General features: G+C 42.7%; 2 protein-coding genes and 1 long non-coding RNA gene across 3 annotated transcripts; all 3 read right to left on the bottom strand.

Moving 5' to 3' along the window:
• Nucleotides 1–2,915: 2,915 nt before the first annotated feature.
• LOC124675483 (arginine--tRNA ligase, cytoplasmic-like) lies at nucleotides 2,916–9,222 on the bottom strand (the record flags this gene model as incomplete). The annotated part of the gene is made up of 16 exons (XM_047211560.1): nucleotides 2,916–3,129; nucleotides 3,250–3,348; nucleotides 3,571–3,639; nucleotides 3,734–3,823; nucleotides 3,918–3,987; nucleotides 4,137–4,206; nucleotides 4,285–4,486; nucleotides 4,637–4,721; nucleotides 4,924–5,102; nucleotides 5,955–6,059; nucleotides 6,141–6,224; nucleotides 7,153–7,233; nucleotides 7,867–8,082; nucleotides 8,619–8,720; nucleotides 8,871–8,949; nucleotides 9,083–9,222. Coding segments are annotated over 16 exons (1,782 nt in total), but the record flags the coding sequence as incomplete, so codon positions are not given.
• A 1,735-nt stretch (nucleotides 9,223–10,957) lies between these two features.
• On the bottom strand, nucleotides 10,958–14,414 carry LOC124673130 (grpE protein homolog 2, mitochondrial-like; the record flags this gene model as incomplete). The annotated part of the gene is made up of 6 exons (XM_047209260.1): nucleotides 10,958–11,238; nucleotides 11,916–12,044; nucleotides 12,319–12,486; nucleotides 12,600–12,790; nucleotides 12,891–13,068; nucleotides 14,298–14,414. Coding segments are annotated over 6 exons (888 nt in total), but the record flags the coding sequence as incomplete, so codon positions are not given.
• Nucleotides 14,415–14,421: 7 nt separating this feature from the next.
• Nucleotides 14,422–14,964, bottom strand: LOC124676281. Its single transcript, XR_006993565.1, has 3 exons — nucleotides 14,879–14,964; nucleotides 14,598–14,637; nucleotides 14,422–14,484 (listed from the first exon to the last, which is right to left on the bottom strand). It is a non-coding gene; the product is annotated as an uncharacterized LOC124676281 (long non-coding RNA).
• Between the last annotated feature and the right edge of the window lie 1,001 nt (nucleotides 14,965–15,965).

Raw genomic sequence — 15,965 nt, forward strand, 5'->3', positions numbered from 1 at the left:
AAGTTTTTCATCGGAGGTCGTATGCAACCAGAAATCCCGTTTTACCGAAAGATGATGCCATTTTGCATAATACATCGAAATTCAAATTTTCAAATTTTTACTAAAACTAGATCACATATTACATGGGCATTTCAAAGGATTTTATTTTTTGAATTTTCTATCATTTTCTATTATTTTTTCGAAAACTGAAAAGGCGATTCCGGGGGGGGAGGGGGTGGAGAGAAAAATCTAGGGAGCTTACCCCGGCGCACCTCTATGGTGGTGCGCTGGTGGTAAATTGTCTACCACCGGCGCACCACCATAGAGGTGCGCCGGGGGTAAGCTGCCCATAATTTTTGGTTCCGGCCAGATCTCTTCGAATTTTATCCCGGCGCACTAATTTTTTTTGTGCGCCGGCAGTATAGGTCCATCGCCGGCGCGGCGCTTATTTGGTGCGCCGGCAACAAGTTCCACCGGCGCATGCCTATGGTGGTGCGCCGGCACCACTTGCCTCCACCTATAGGCCTTTTCCTAGTAGTGGGATCATCAGACTGCAGTGACAAATAGTAATGTGCTGCAATTTCCATACCCTTCCTCGTTGTATCTGTCAATGTGCAGTACCAATATACAGGCAGCAACGGCACAAAAAGAAGTATACCACTCGGAGCCAGTTGTATGCCTGTTCCTGTAGATTTATATGTGTAGCTGTCAACTTTGTTTGATCTTCAATTATCTTGTCATACCTCGATAGCTTCCTAAGATAAGTTTGCACATAGCTAATGCACACGTCATCAGGAAGAAGAAGATGGATGAACATAAGCGCATTGTATCTGCACCCATGCACCCTAGTGTGTACAACACTACCTATTGCTTCAGAGATAGGCAGTTTGCTGCCAAGTTACCATCTCTTTTTCATATCGACATTGTTTACCGCCATTCTGAATCTCTTCTACAGTAGATATACTAAACTGCTGAAGGCACGATTGATCCCTGGATCGTATTGTTCAAACTTCAAACAACACTGCAAAAATTATCCTTCCCTTTTTCAGCCAAAGGAACACATACCGGTTATGTAATTCAGTTTTCCCATACTGCATATGAGGCATTCAACCAGACAACCAATGCCACAAGTTGTAGCTCCTAGTGTATAAAATAACTGGATAGGAGCATGTGTCTGATATAAACATCCACTTGCAACAAAAGTATGATCAGACTTAGGACAATAATCTTGGACTGAAGGAACAAGATATGTTTTTCCAAATGTCTGTTTGTCCCGGTTGCAGAAGAATGACCTTGCCATGAAGGTTATGCACATAGTTCCTTGCAGAAAATCAACCTGGAACAACTCCTCTTGGATGGAACACATTTCATCAACAGCCAAGACATGTGAAGCTGATCCCAGTAGTTGCTCCAGTACATAATTGTCTCCATGCACATTTCCACATTTTTGCTGCTCAAAACTAAGTTGTGCCACTTGAGCAGTATGAGAATCAAGCAACATGTCTGTAGTCACAAACCCAATACCTGAGAGTGAATCTGGAGGCCGAGGTGGAGTAGGTTTTGGAGGGGTTAAACAAGGGTCCGACTGGTGGACCGGATGATCAGGTGGGCGTGGCGACATTGTAGGCTGTGATAGCGTGGTCGCAGAGTTTCAGAACTTCCTCCTCAAGACCCAGCGCATAGGACGCCGAGCAATACGGACTCGAGATTCCCACTTGACAGATTGGTGAAGTTTATTACCATTCCTTATCCTCGCAGTCATTTCGTCAGATAACTTTGGTCCACCAGATAGCTCATCTTTTACCTGCACTTGCACTTTCTCCTTCTCATCCAACATGACTAACATTCTATCGAGCACCTGGCTGGTGGCTGCTGGTAATAGAGCTACAGAATGGTGCTTGGAACCAACAACACCAGGGACCACATGTGTAGACTCCTTGGCGTTGCCGGAATGCCCATTAAGGGGTGTTGGCGTTGCCAAATTAAGCATTACCGATTCAGAGCCGAGTTGTGCCACCTCCACCTGATCCCAGTCAATAACGATTGGACTCGAGTTGTTCGGTGTGAAGACGGAGATGGCCGGTGATGCATGTTGGATGTCCAGGAGGCAACACCCATCATAGATGCACCGTCCATGCAGAGCGCCTCGAACTTGGCTTGCCTCGAACCTGACTGAAACTCCACAAACACCTCCAGATAAGTGGATCTCCGCAGCATGCACAACTCGTTCACTCCATAAGCATCAAACAAGTGATGAAGTATCTCCTCTGTCACCGGGTAGACCAGCTCATTGGTGGTGACGTGCAGAAAGCAACTGGTAGTTGCAGTCTGCCACACAGACATTTTCTCAAACAGGTGGTGGGCGACTTCTGGACTGTACCTACTTTGAAAGGTCTGTTGCTACCTTCCTCCAAATCAACCAGATGCGGGTCAAGACATTAGGCCAGACTAACACCAAGGGCGACCAACAACCTTCCCCGTCGATGTTACTAGTTGATCGGGAGATTACAAAAGCGCAGATAGATCGTACAAAGCTCTGGTACCAAATTGTCACAACCCAATCACAGAGATGTGGGAACAACCAGATATTGCAGGATAATGATTGTATGTGGTTACAATCAAACCATGGATACAAGAGAAATCAGAATATGGGATGGGAGAAGCAAAGCACGAGGTGGGGAACGAGACGAGCTAGACGAGGAGAAGGCAACTGCCTTGATTCATTTTCTTCGATCCCCTGCCAGCAGCTGCTTCCTTTCCTTATAAGTTTCGTCAGTTTCGTGCACACAGGGCCCAAGACAACTAAGCCCAGAACGTTAGGAGGGCGTACATGACAAAAAAACATGTTTCGACCATCGTTTGCTACGGAGTTTCAACATGCTTGAATTCCCAAATGGGGCAATCGACCCAAATATGTCAAGGGCCGGACGGCCGGTGCCAACCAGGCTACACAAGGACGAAAACAGAAAGCATGGAGAAGGGACCTGTGGGAACATAGATGTATATATGTACATGAGGTGAAGGCTAAACATCGGCCAATCACAGCTTGTAAACGGGTGTGATTCCGAGAAATTGGAAGATCTGTCTCATGACGATCCCAGTCGCTTCGCAGAGCAACACCCGGCTCGGCTCCTCCTCTGATCCTACCACCTGCGACAGCGGTTAAACCTGGTGAGCTAGGCGGGTGGAAGGCTTCCCCTAGCAGCTGAAAGACCTTTGCCATTTTCTCACTCTGAATGAATTTAACGATGGAATCAGAGACAAGTGTACCTGGCAACTGGTGTAGAACCTTGTGAACATTTCAGATAAGTTGTATAAGTAGTCACATAGAACGCTCGGAAGGAGTTCATTGCATGCCTCTTCAACAGCCTGACACAGATGGCGGCACATAAATCAATACAGACAGTATCATATCAAGTGACATACGCCTTATCTGAACCCAGAAAGCTACTCAAAATCCTAGCCCATGACCAAAATGTTTTCTAATCGCTGTGGTCACTCACTGCTCAGCAACCAGATTAAAGTTTTCAGCTGATTCTCAGTCCATCAATCGAATGAATAAATTTAGTTAGTAGTATCAATCACACATACCTCTGAAAAACGGATAAGATGCAGTCCCAAGGCACGCTCATCTGGATGGCCAAGAGAAATGCTCGCATTCTAAGAACAAAAAAGTCACAATTTAATCCTGATGGCCAAAATTATTCATGCTCAAACTTTAACAGCATTAACACATAAATTTATCAAGTAGTACCATTTTTAGGTCTTCTACATCCATATTAGATTTCCCTATAATGGAGCAAATACGAGCATGAGCATACTGAAGATATACAGCAGTATTTCCCTGTTCACAAAGCAAATTAGGATGTAAATAACATGGTGAAGAATGTAAAGATTGCCAAATAATTCAGTAAATAAATAATGGAGTCCGGGAGTACCTTAACACTTAGCATCTGATCAAAGCTAAATGTGTAATTAGTGAGTCTATTGTTCTTCAAATCTGCGTACCTATATTGAAGGTAGAAACACATGAGAATACTAATCAGATTAGGACTAAAAAAAAGCTTAGTTAACTAATTTCAGCCCATCCCTCACAAAAGAAAAAACTATTTTCAGTCCAACAAATTTGCCTTCAAAAAGATAAAACTGGTACATACTTGACAGCACCATATCCTAGCTCCTTTGAAGTTTTATCTAATTCCTCATCAGTCCAGTCAACAAGTTTACCTGAACAAAACCTCACTTCATATTTTACCTGAAAGGTTATTAAAAACGCAAACAAAAATCCACAATTGTACTGCTTACCTTTTTTATCGAGAAGTTCGACAAGTACTGATTTACTTCGAGATTTAGCCTCATCAAGTAGGTCCCGTAACCGAACAACCTCGGTGCTACGAGTTCGAAATCGCTTACCATCTGCACCAAGAACAAGGCCAAACCCAACATGACTTGTTTTCGGAAACTTCTTCTCATTTGGATCTGGGAGCCAACCAGCCATCTTGGCAGCCTGCAACAGAAAACAAAATAAAATAAAGATTTATTATCTAATATGGGCAATAAGATCTAAAATGGTTCTCTTCATATAAAGAATGAACTAGTGTCAATACTACAATAACATATTTCTTGTAAATATGAATGATACTCTCTCTGTTCCTGCCTTGAAAATCATATCAAAGTGTTGCTGCTGACCAACATCTGTTACATATATTATCCATTCTGCTTTCTCAACATTCAGCCGGTACCTTCAGCAAGGCAAAGAGAAAAGGAGTTTAAGCTCACAAACACTGTCACTGTAACAAACCAGCTGCATCAAATATGATATATGTAGACTTAGATTACAGAAAAATTCTAAATAAGCACCCAGAAAGATTTTTTTGAATGAACTTGAAGCACCCAGAAATATAAGGTACAGAAAAGACAGGTGAACATTATTCAGTAACTAACCAAAGAGCAGCTAAGTCTGTTGAGGCATAGTTGTAGCCACCATCTGTTTTAACCACAATCAAAGGGCTTTTATGACCTTCAATGAAAATTACGCGAGCACCCTTGCTTTCTTCTATCAAACCTTGGTTACTCAATTCCTCCAAAACTTGTGGGATATAAGGATTATAAAAGCTCTCGCCCTGAAAAGTGAGTATTAAAAGAGTAATTAGCTTTGATTCTCACGGTCAACATAAACTAATAACCACGCTGGGTTGCTCCGGGGAAGAGACAGATAACATATATATAAGCATTCAATGGCAACTGACTTAACAGAAGGAGATACAAATGCCTTGATCAGAATGCTTTTAGATGAGCTACAGCAGATTTTTTTTTACAAAAATGACTTTGGCCAAGAAAAAGATATTTCTCAAGTCTTGTAAATATCTCCACAAATATTAGCTGAGTAAATCAGGAGTTCAATACACTTATCTGGCAATACCAATTAATAAGTGAAGCTAAAATGTAAAATTTTGTTAGTAGTTGTAAATCTTGTCAATATTATGACAATGAGAAAATACTCCAAGGTGAATCAACTTGTCTGTTTGAGAAAATCTTCTTCATTATGGTTCAAATGAGGGAAAGAAAATACTGAGCCTTTTAGCAAAAATTGCTAGTCAACAAGCATTGCACATATTTCAATTTTACAAAGTACAATAGTTCGTTTTGCATAGGGCAAGAGGGCAAACATCCTAGATACAGATGTGTTCGAGTTCATCTAAAGTCCAATTTGCATAATTATTTTCAGATTGCAGCTATATTTTGTTGATGCTTCTGCTGGGTAAAAGCTGCTGCCTTGTGACCACTAGGTCACGGGTTCAAGTCGTGGAAACAGCCTCTTGCAAAAATTTGCAAGGAAAGGCTGCTGCGTACAATGACCCAATGTGGTCCGACCCCTCCCCGGACCCCGTGCAAAGCGGGAGCTTCATGCACCGGGCTTCTGCTGGGTAACTTGTTTGAATAGTAAGTATAATATCAGGAGAAAGTGATACTACCTTTTCTTCAAGTTGTACATCTAAGAGCTTGTAAACCTCGTCGAACTCGTTCCTGCTGATCTGACATATCCTTTTCCAAGCTGTACGATATTTCTCACCCCCTCCCTACAGTGTATATATAGCTTAGAAGAGAATGAGAAGACCATGATCCTGCAATTCTCCCGCATACAGAAAAGGTCAACTTACCTGCAACCGAACCACAGCTTGCTGAGCCCTGACCTTAAATTCTTCATCATTATCGAATCTTTCTTTGGATGCTTTATAGAAAAGCTGCAGCATAAAACCAAAATGAAACATGATCATTTGTTTACCGAATCAGAAATTCTAACACAAAAGAAAATTAAGCACTTCGTTCGACCTTGGCAAGATAAGCATATAGATCAACCGGAAGTCAGAGGCATCACATATATAGATAATTATTTACAGCTATTTCATCCTGACTGTATGCTAACGACAACCAATTAAGATTTTCTTCTCTGCATAGCTTATGGGCTCCAACTAATTAAATGTCAGAAATGTACTGTTAAGGACTATAAGGAAGGTAAGCAAGTAATTGGGTAATTAAGAACAAGCAACCAAAAGGAAAATCCAATGGGCAGTGATATGAAATCAATCACCGTAGCCCTTACTTCCCAAGCTAAGAGATAAAATAAATAATAAAGCGATGTAATTTAGTACATCAATCAAAACAATAGCATCACATGTCTGGCTAAAATCAATGTTACTGGAATTAGTTAAGGCATAAACCACTATATTGATGATACTGATGCATAGATTAAGCAATTTTAAGGATAACAAACAAGTGATGCAGCTATCTGGGCATAAAAATTTATATGAATGCCACCAAGAAAAACAGAAACAATTAAATAGTATGATTTATTTTTCAGCACAACAAATTACCCTGAACTCATAATTAGGGTCTTTTTCAACCATAAAGCTTATTATATGGATATCTGGTACCAGACTCCATGCATGCTTATATTCCAAATTGAATATGTTGATTGTGTGTATAAGATTTTTATGACACATTATACTACTCACTATGTCCCGAATTACTGGTCGCAGATTTGTCTAGATACGCACGTATCTAGACGCGTTTTAGTGTATAATAGATACATGCGAATCTAGACATATCAGTGACATCTAATTAGGGACAGAGAGAGTACAATAGTACCAACAATGCATGGAAACACCTTACCTGTAGGTCACCAATGGCCTGACTGCCAAGTTCCTCCCAATTCGGAAACTTTTCGAATAGAAATTCTATGAGCATTCCAAACTGCATTAATAAAGGTGAACATAGTTTAGTGCGCAAGGAAAACATCGGTTTAACATATAATGCCTCCACATTGGCAAACATTTTAGCAGTTACTCTACAGAACAAACAGAAGCAGATATTTCTGCTAATGCAATGTACCAAAGCACCAATTTCTCCAGCATAGCACAAGCAGGAGTACAAGAAACAGTACACAGGACACACCAGATACTAAGTACAGCATACCTACAAAGCTATAAGAAGCGGTCAAAGAGCTATAGGAAAACACAGATAGTGACTGGATAAACAAACTAGACTGTATTGTGAAGCCGAAACAAGCTCTATTTTATCAGACTATCAAAGCACAGAAAACAGTGCAATAAAGCAGATCATAGGTTACTATGTAGCATGTACAGATGCAAAATAGCATCCACAGATCCTGTCGCAAAGAAGTGAACCAAACTTAATGCACTAACGTGTTCCACAAAATAAGGTACACGAAGCCGATAACGGATGCAGGCAAAAAAAAAAGAGATAACCCCAGTGAGGGAAAAAGAAGGATGAGTCTGAGTGCATAACCACATTGTCTATGAACCAAAAAGGGTAGAAAGATTATTGTACCAGTAATTTCAGCATCAAGATTCAAGAGTCTGTTACCTGTGTACCCCAGTCTCCGACATGATTGCGGCGGAGAACATAGACATTTAAGAACTGAAGTATGCGCGCCAGTGTCTCTCCAATGATTGTTGACCGAAGGTGCCCAACATGCATTTCCTTTGCGATGTTAGGGGATGAGAAATCAAGCACTACCCTCTTGACTGGAACAATGGGTGCCCACGTTTTGATACCATTTACAAGCATATCTTGTATTCTCTGCAACAACAGAGTAGTTCAGTAAGGTTAAAAAAAAACAGAGTAGTTCAGTATTGGCGAGAAATGCACTTTGGCTCATAGGAGCATTTGCTCCCATTGTGTGAATTCACATTTCGAAGTGTCAAAAAATTCTAAACAAATTTTTTACATGTACATCTAGACATTTTATGTTGGTACACAAATTTTCAAAAAAAATAAAATTTTATATATGGCTCCTGTTAAAAAGACAAATTTTGATGTTGTAACACGACTACGTACAGCACATTTTTTATCTTTTTTATACACACCACACAAAATGTTGTTTTTCCATAAAAACTTGTGCACGAACATAGAATGTCACAATATGCACCAAAAAATTTATGTCAATTTTTTTGACATTTTTAAAATTAATTTTATTTATTTTGTATAATGGGAGCATTTGCTCCTACGAGCGAAAACGCCACCTCCAGTATTGGCGCTTAATTAGCATGAAAGAAGTGTAGTAGCAGCAGCAATAGATGCAAAGATGCTTTGCAGGTGAAACAACTAAGCCAGACCTTTGCAATCCAGGTGTTGGATAGTACGATATTCACAAAACCAGGACCAGCGACAGAGGTTGATTCAATAGCATCACAGGCAGGCAGGTTCTCGGCGATGGCCTGTGAAGAGAAAAATCCAGCATGCATGCATGAAATTAAAGGGAATGATGAGCGAACAAGGAAACAATTATTGGTGGCGGCGCCGATGAAAGAATTGAGATATTGCTGAAGTAATAAATAAATTATAAAAGGATATATGGTCGCTCAAACCTGCCCGATAGCATTGGGGTTTCTGAAACTCGTCCCGGCTGATCCTTGAACTCTTGGCCACAATCCCATTGCGTTGTTGCTGCATATATTATGGTTTTTAGATACAATCGCGGCGTATTTGCTCATTGAAGGGATACTAACTAAGATACTCAGATGAAACGGACACACACACACAGCTGAGCTGAGCAGGCAACGAAATGCAACAACATTACCACTGGTAGTCGCCAAAGTTTTGCGGGCAAACCTCAACCATGGGTTGTACATCCACTTGAGGCGCCGTCGCACGGAGCGATGACGCCACCAAGCTGGAGATGTGCTGCTTGACGCTCCCTGCTGCTCCCTGCAGGGCGTAACATGAGATTAATTAGCATCAAGTTGGTGGTACGGGGAAAACAAAACAGCGGGCAATCCGATACTCACCGGCGGCGGTGCAGGTTCGTGTGGCTGCGGAGAGGCCGAAGTGGAGGCCTCGTCGTCTCCCATGGTGGTGGAAGCGTAGCACGAGTTGTCTCCTCAGTCGGTAGTGCGGTGACCTAGCTAGATAGATAGGAAGCAAAAAGGAAGAATGAAGATTAAGTTAGTAACTTGAACAAAGTAGAGAAGGGTAGCTATCCCCAATTCCGAAAGTCCAACAACAGATGATCCTCACCGGAAAAAGGGCCAAATCGGACCTGCAACTCAACTCTGGGGACGACTACCAGACGGGATTGGGGAGGATGAGTCGAGGACTCACAAAATCGCCAATAAATATACCGTGCCTTGACGGGGCCGTCAAGTTTCCCTGCAGGGCTAGCCATCACTTTTCCACTGCGGGCGCCACCCACCCAAGCAGCTGTTGGATGGAGCTTCCGCCGCCATGAACAGGTCTGGGGCCGCCGACCCAGTGCCAAGATTCGCCGTGCCCATCGCTGCGGCCGGAGGTCCCCTCCCTTTCTTTTGAATAATGGGGTCCGCTACCGCCGCGGCCGAGGAAGATGGCAGCGCCGGCGCTGGGATTTGGAATCACTGGGAGCGACACGGCGCCTTTACTACATTGATTCAATTTGGGCTTGAGATGGAGATGAAGGGATTTGTGGTATTCACTTTTGCTGGTGACGATTGTTCATCTTAACAGTTTAACAATGAAAACGGAATGCTCTTGCAAGCTTTTGACGAGCTTCCTTGATTGAAAAATCAATACCGGCTCTCTCTTAAACTATGACATCTAACGGATTTATTTAGTAGAAATCAGGTGTCTCATGTTTTTGTTACTATGTATAAGTCAACTTCTTAGTCATTGGATAAATTTTCTCGTACGTGTTGTTGTCTAATATGACACGTACAAGTGGCTTGCAACTGATCTCTTCAGTTGCAGGTGGATTGCAAGTGAGATTTTCCTATTTGCAAGTGAACTGCAACTGAGATTTTCCAAATTACACATAGGTTGTAATTGAGACAAATATTCATACCGTTAGATTAGCTTCAAGATTCGTGTTGGCATACGAGTTGCACATAAGTTGCAACTAGATTGTAACTGGAACTTAGATAACATCGCATGACTGAGATTTAGTAAAGACTAAGTAGTCTGAAAATTTAAAAACTCTAGAGTTGTATCTTTAGATTATGTCAAAGAAAAGGCCTAACAAAAAAATACGTAGATGCTCGTAAATACGCACACTCTCCTATAGATACACCCATGCAGCGTATGAACACCTTCAGAAGACCGAGTCCGAGAGGTTGATCCAATCAGTCCCACTAATATTCGGCCTCTTGCCCATTTCAGGTTTATTGTTCAAATTTTTTAGACCAAAGCAGAGAAAGACTGAGCAATCCACACGCGGTGCACCACCGCTACCCGCGATCGCAGAGGAACCTCCCGATGTTGATGTCGATGTCCCAGTTCAGTGCATTGCGTCGATTAGGGCGTGGTTTCGCAATGTGCTTCTACAGCGACAACTATTCATGGCAACTAAGCTGGAGACGTGTGAAATCTACCCTCAAAACGCTCTACCAAAGCCTAAACCTAAACTGACAGCCGCACGAGCCAGGTAGCTCGTTCTTCCAAGGGATCACATCATCAAGTGATAAAGATTGAAGACTCCAAGACAGCCCTTCCAAAATTCTAAAAAACGCTGGGCTGCCGAGGAATGGTATACCGTAAACCCATACAAACAGCATTTCAACAAGAAAACTTTGTTTTTACCATGAAAAAAAACATCCCAAACGCTGCTATCGCCGAGCTCCTTTGCTGATGAGGAACAGCTACCTCCTAAATCAATTTAATCTAATCTCCGCCTGATTTGTGCTCAGGCTCTTCTTCAGAGGGACCTCCCTCTGTAACACCAACTTCTGCTGGGCGGAGAACGCGATCATGTAACATGTAGCCCACCTAAAACCACAAATGTGTAACGAATAAAACATCATTTTATCGGAGAGGTTTCAGATATAATCAGACAGCTAATCTCATAGCATTTAGATGCACATTCTATTTTAATGGTATATAGGCATTTCAATCATAATCACAATCCGAAACTTATCAAGAGATTCAAGTTACACCACATAATTTGAGGTTGCAAGTGCTCAGAGCTCTTGCAAGATGCCACACAAATGTCTAATACTTATTATTAAGGATTCCAAACATTAACTTACAAATTCAAAACGCTTCATTTGTCATGATATACATCTCTAGCCTATCCGTTATTGCTGGTTGATACAAAGATTGGGCGAACAATACAAAGTTAAAGTTCATTTATCACAGCTAAATTATTGTGAGTTGCCAAAATGGCCAAAATATGTAGGCAGGCGAAGTATATGTATGGCAGCCAAGTAGAGCAGAACTGGATTTTAATAAATTTAGAGTTAAAGTATATATTCTGTTTCGCTAATTTTTTTCGTATATTTTTTGTCAAAAGTTTCTATAAGCATGATTATCAAGATTACTTTGAATACACACAATTTATAGATGAATACAACCATAGATCAAAATAAAACTCTAAACACCAACATTTTAAAATTTATTGGAATACACACAAACATACATATCAGAATCTTGATGATGATATGTACCTTTACAACCGCAGTAACAGTTCCTGACGGTTTTGAAGTATCAGGCATTTGGAAAATTGCATAATGCCTCTCAGGATCGAATTTCTCATTCAATGGATCAAACTTTTCTACTCCAAACTTCTTAAAAACCTATTCAAAATTGAGGGAAATCCCACTTTAGGCAATACTGCCACCCAGAAAGCAATATGTGTAGTAGAGAAATATTCAGATATAAAAAACAATGCACACGAACAAAATCAAATTTTAATTGATAATATGTACTACCTCCATCCCAAAATAAGTGACTCGGCTTTGTCTAGATACGGATGTATCTAGACGCATTTTAGTGTGTAGATACCTCCGTTTCTACATAAAGTTGAGTCACTTATTTTGGGACAGAGGGAATACTAGATAAACAAAGTACCTCGCCGAGTTGCTTATCTGTCATGTCTACACCCTCCAGTAGGGTTTTTAGTAACGGTACGGCTCCACTAGAATCTTCAGAAGTATCTAATTTTGAGAAGCTCTCCTTCACAGCAGATGATGCTCTAGCCAAATTGTCAGCAACATCTAACAAACTCTTAGAGAAGTTCTGCATAAACGATTAAGACGCTGTAAGAGAGAAAATTTAATATAATTGATCGAAATGCTTATAAACATCATTTATGTTATTAAAATTCCAAATCAGATTTAATAACAACAAACCTGTACTGCAAATTTTTTCGAGTTCTCAGATTCACGCTTTGTCCGTGCGATTACATTTTCCATTTCTGCATAGCTGCGCAAAACCTTGTCCTTCATATCTTTGATTTCTTCATCTTTCGAGGTCAGTAATTCATCCTTCTCAAGAACTAGCTTCACTAGATCCTCCTTTGACAGATCAAGGTCTTCTGCACCTGAATCAAAAAATGCAGGTCATTTAGTGCATCCTTCTCAAGAACTAACTTCACTAGATCCTCCTTTCACTAGACTGGGATTGAAGTCTTCCAAACTTACCTCCAGATGAACCACTGTCTTCCTTTGAAGTTTCAGCATTTATTTCCTGTGCAGTAGTTTCCTGGTCTTTGGGTTGGTTTACTTCCTTATCATTCTTTTGTGGGGTAGAAGATGAAAAGCCAAACCTTTGAAAGATAGTTGTTGAGTATCTCAATGGCTGATTCAACGTATATGGGACCTGCTTATAAGAGAAGTATACAAAGTCGTATAAGGAAAATGATAGCAGAAACACAAAAACAGCCCAAAGATAGAAAAAAAATATAATTAAAATCCAGATCTATCCTGAGCAAAATGAACTTTTCCTATCCAGGCTCCTTGTTGGACTATGTATCATGTTTACAGAGTATAATTTATTGATCTACTTTCACTTTATATAATTCACTTCCACAATAAGGCTCTGTTCGTTTATTCCCTGGGAGCCAGGGATTGATTTGGATCGTCGCTCTGTTCTGGTTTGCCAGCCCGACGAGGTATTTTTTCCAGCCCAACAGAATTGTGTCTTCGTTTGCTCCCGACGGGAATATTTATCCCAACTTATCCTGTCCAGCTGTACTGAGATGGTCTGGGAAAAAACTACCCCCACCCACCGTCTAGACAATTTTCCACAAGCTGAGACGCGAGCGAAAGGAACGGCGAAGACAGAGACGCTGATCCAGGTGGCTTAAACGAACACGTAACTTTTGGAGGGGTTAAACAGAATTTAGTTCGACATGGATTGGGTGATGGTACGGGATCAACCCAATACAAACCTGGATTGGTTACATCCTTGGATTGATTTCCAACAAAAAGAACGAGGCCTAAGAGTGCTAGCCTCTAACCTATTGACTCCTGGACTGTTTGTAGACACATGCTCTGTTTATTTGTTTTATTATTGCATTGTAGATTCGACTGAATCTGGCTGCCCTCCAAGTGCTGCCCCCGTCAATCTGCTGTGCAGAAGGTAGAGGGAAAGCAGTGCCTCAAAGCCTTCACCGGGGACCGGATACTAGTAATTTGGTCTATGCATAGCGTGGTTGGTCGCTTTGCGATGTTCCATATCGATCTCTACACCAGCCTAGTTTTACCTTCCTTCCTGAAACAACTAGTCGATAGCCTACCCACAAAAAAACACAAGTTTTGATGGATTTATGATTTAGCTTCATTTTGACTGTTTAGCATGAGTGAAATTTACGGGCGGGCAATCATGTTTTTTATCCAGTAGAATGCTTAGACTGCTTGTTTCTAAAATAATACGTACTGTATTTATTCCCTTTAGTGTAATTGTGGACATTACATGCGCACAATCATAACTGGGACGCAAAAATCCTGCTGGAACCTATGTCGGGGAATCAAGATTAATACCGTAGATTAACAAGCAGAAAAGGGAGCACCACGCGGCAGATCCAAGAGGCGAGGCTAGAAAATTACCTCCTTTAGTGAAGAGTTGGGTCGAGCAGAGCAATGCAACTGGCAAAGGCGGTGCGCAGGCCGGAGCACAACCGCCGCTCCCTCTGCCCATGACCGCGTAGCGGCGCGCGCGGCTGGGACCGCACGGCGGAAGGCGGACGCGCGCAGCGCCGCAGAAGCCATCTGTCCTCGCCTTGCCGCCAGTATACTTGATAATCAAGTTCAAACAATCATGTGATGGAATAACACATATGTATCTCACGAATTCGTATCACGGCAGGCACACATCAAAAGCAGGAGTAGAGAATACGGAGTTTATACCTTCAGTTGGACTCAGGTGCTGCTAATTTTTCCTGGGATTCTGCAGGTAGTAAAAGATGAACATTTATTAGGCACCAGAAAATTTGAGAAATCTGTCTCCAACGAAGTTGAAGATGAAGCCGGGGAAGAGGCCGGCTTGGGGAGGGCGTCGTTCCCCTCTCGCCGCCGGTCCGCCTCCAGCAAGGGCGCATCTACTGTTAGGGGCGGGCTCGGAGGAGGGCGGGGACGCGGAGAGGAGGGCGAGCCTCGGAGGAGGGCGGGGAAGGGGCAAGGAGGCTTACCAGAGCCGCCGCCGCCGCCGCCGCCGCCGCCGCCGGGTATCTCAGGTTGCGTCGAGTTGCTGAGCGCGGCTTGGCTCGCTCATGAGACGAAGCGGTAGGTCTGAGCTCGCCAGGCGGACCGGATTAGTAGTGGCCATCGGGCCGGCCCGCAAAGTACGGCCCAGCGCAACATGGCCCGAGGCGGCACCAATTACTTCGTGCAGGCCGGTGGGTCCTATTCGGCACGTTTAGCTTCGGCCAGCACCGAAACGCCTACACGATCCATCACGTAGGCTGTGGCCCACCTCCCCGTCTACATCGTCGTTCCATCCCCATTACTATGGTAGCTAGTCGTCGTCCCACCGACGCAGTCGCCGATCGGACCGCCTGCCTCCACCACCTGCGGTCGGCACTGCTCCCGCGTCGACTCGCTGCACCGACCTCCACGAACACCTCCCCCCCCCCTACCGGTCCACCGCCGCCCATACCTCCCTCCAAAGCCTCCCTCGACTTCGACCCTGGTGAGCACCCCGCACCCCAAACCCTAAGCCCTAAGTCGCCGGTGAGCTACCACACCCTAAGTTCCATTCCTCGCCTACGCCGGCGACACCGCGACCATCTGTGTCGTCCCCGTCTTCGGCGAGTGCTCGTGTGGTGTTCTTCTTCCTCTACGGTCCCCTGTCTTCTTCTTCCTCCCACGTCTCTTCTTCCTCCTCGATGGCTGAATGGCTGATGACTGCAAGTGCACAGTTCGTTTATAGCTAATTTCGAACTAAGAGCATCGAACCAGGAGAGGTAGAGTTCAGACGGTCTTAATACCTTTTATCACTATTTATTAAAGAGAGTATTTAGTAATTGTTCTAAAGTCTAGGCAATGCATAAATGGTGAAAAGAGTTTGGTTGTTTTAGTTGTGTTTGCCAACTAAGCAATAAGTAAATTAGAAACAACAAATAGAGAGTAGAACTTGTAATATAAAAGCATGATCCCTGCAATAGGGCAAAAGAGTTCTCGGGGAGTGCTAGTTTCACCACTAACATCTATTAATTATGATTAAGATAATCTAGCTCTTCCTTCATGTGTATGTATAGGGTGGAGCTCCATAACTGG

The sequence above is a fragment of the Lolium rigidum genome, chromosome 7, assembly GCF_022539505.1.
Source record: "Lolium rigidum isolate FL_2022 chromosome 7, APGP_CSIRO_Lrig_0.1, whole genome shotgun sequence".
NCBI lineage: Eukaryota > Viridiplantae > Streptophyta > Magnoliopsida > Poales > Poaceae > Lolium > Lolium rigidum.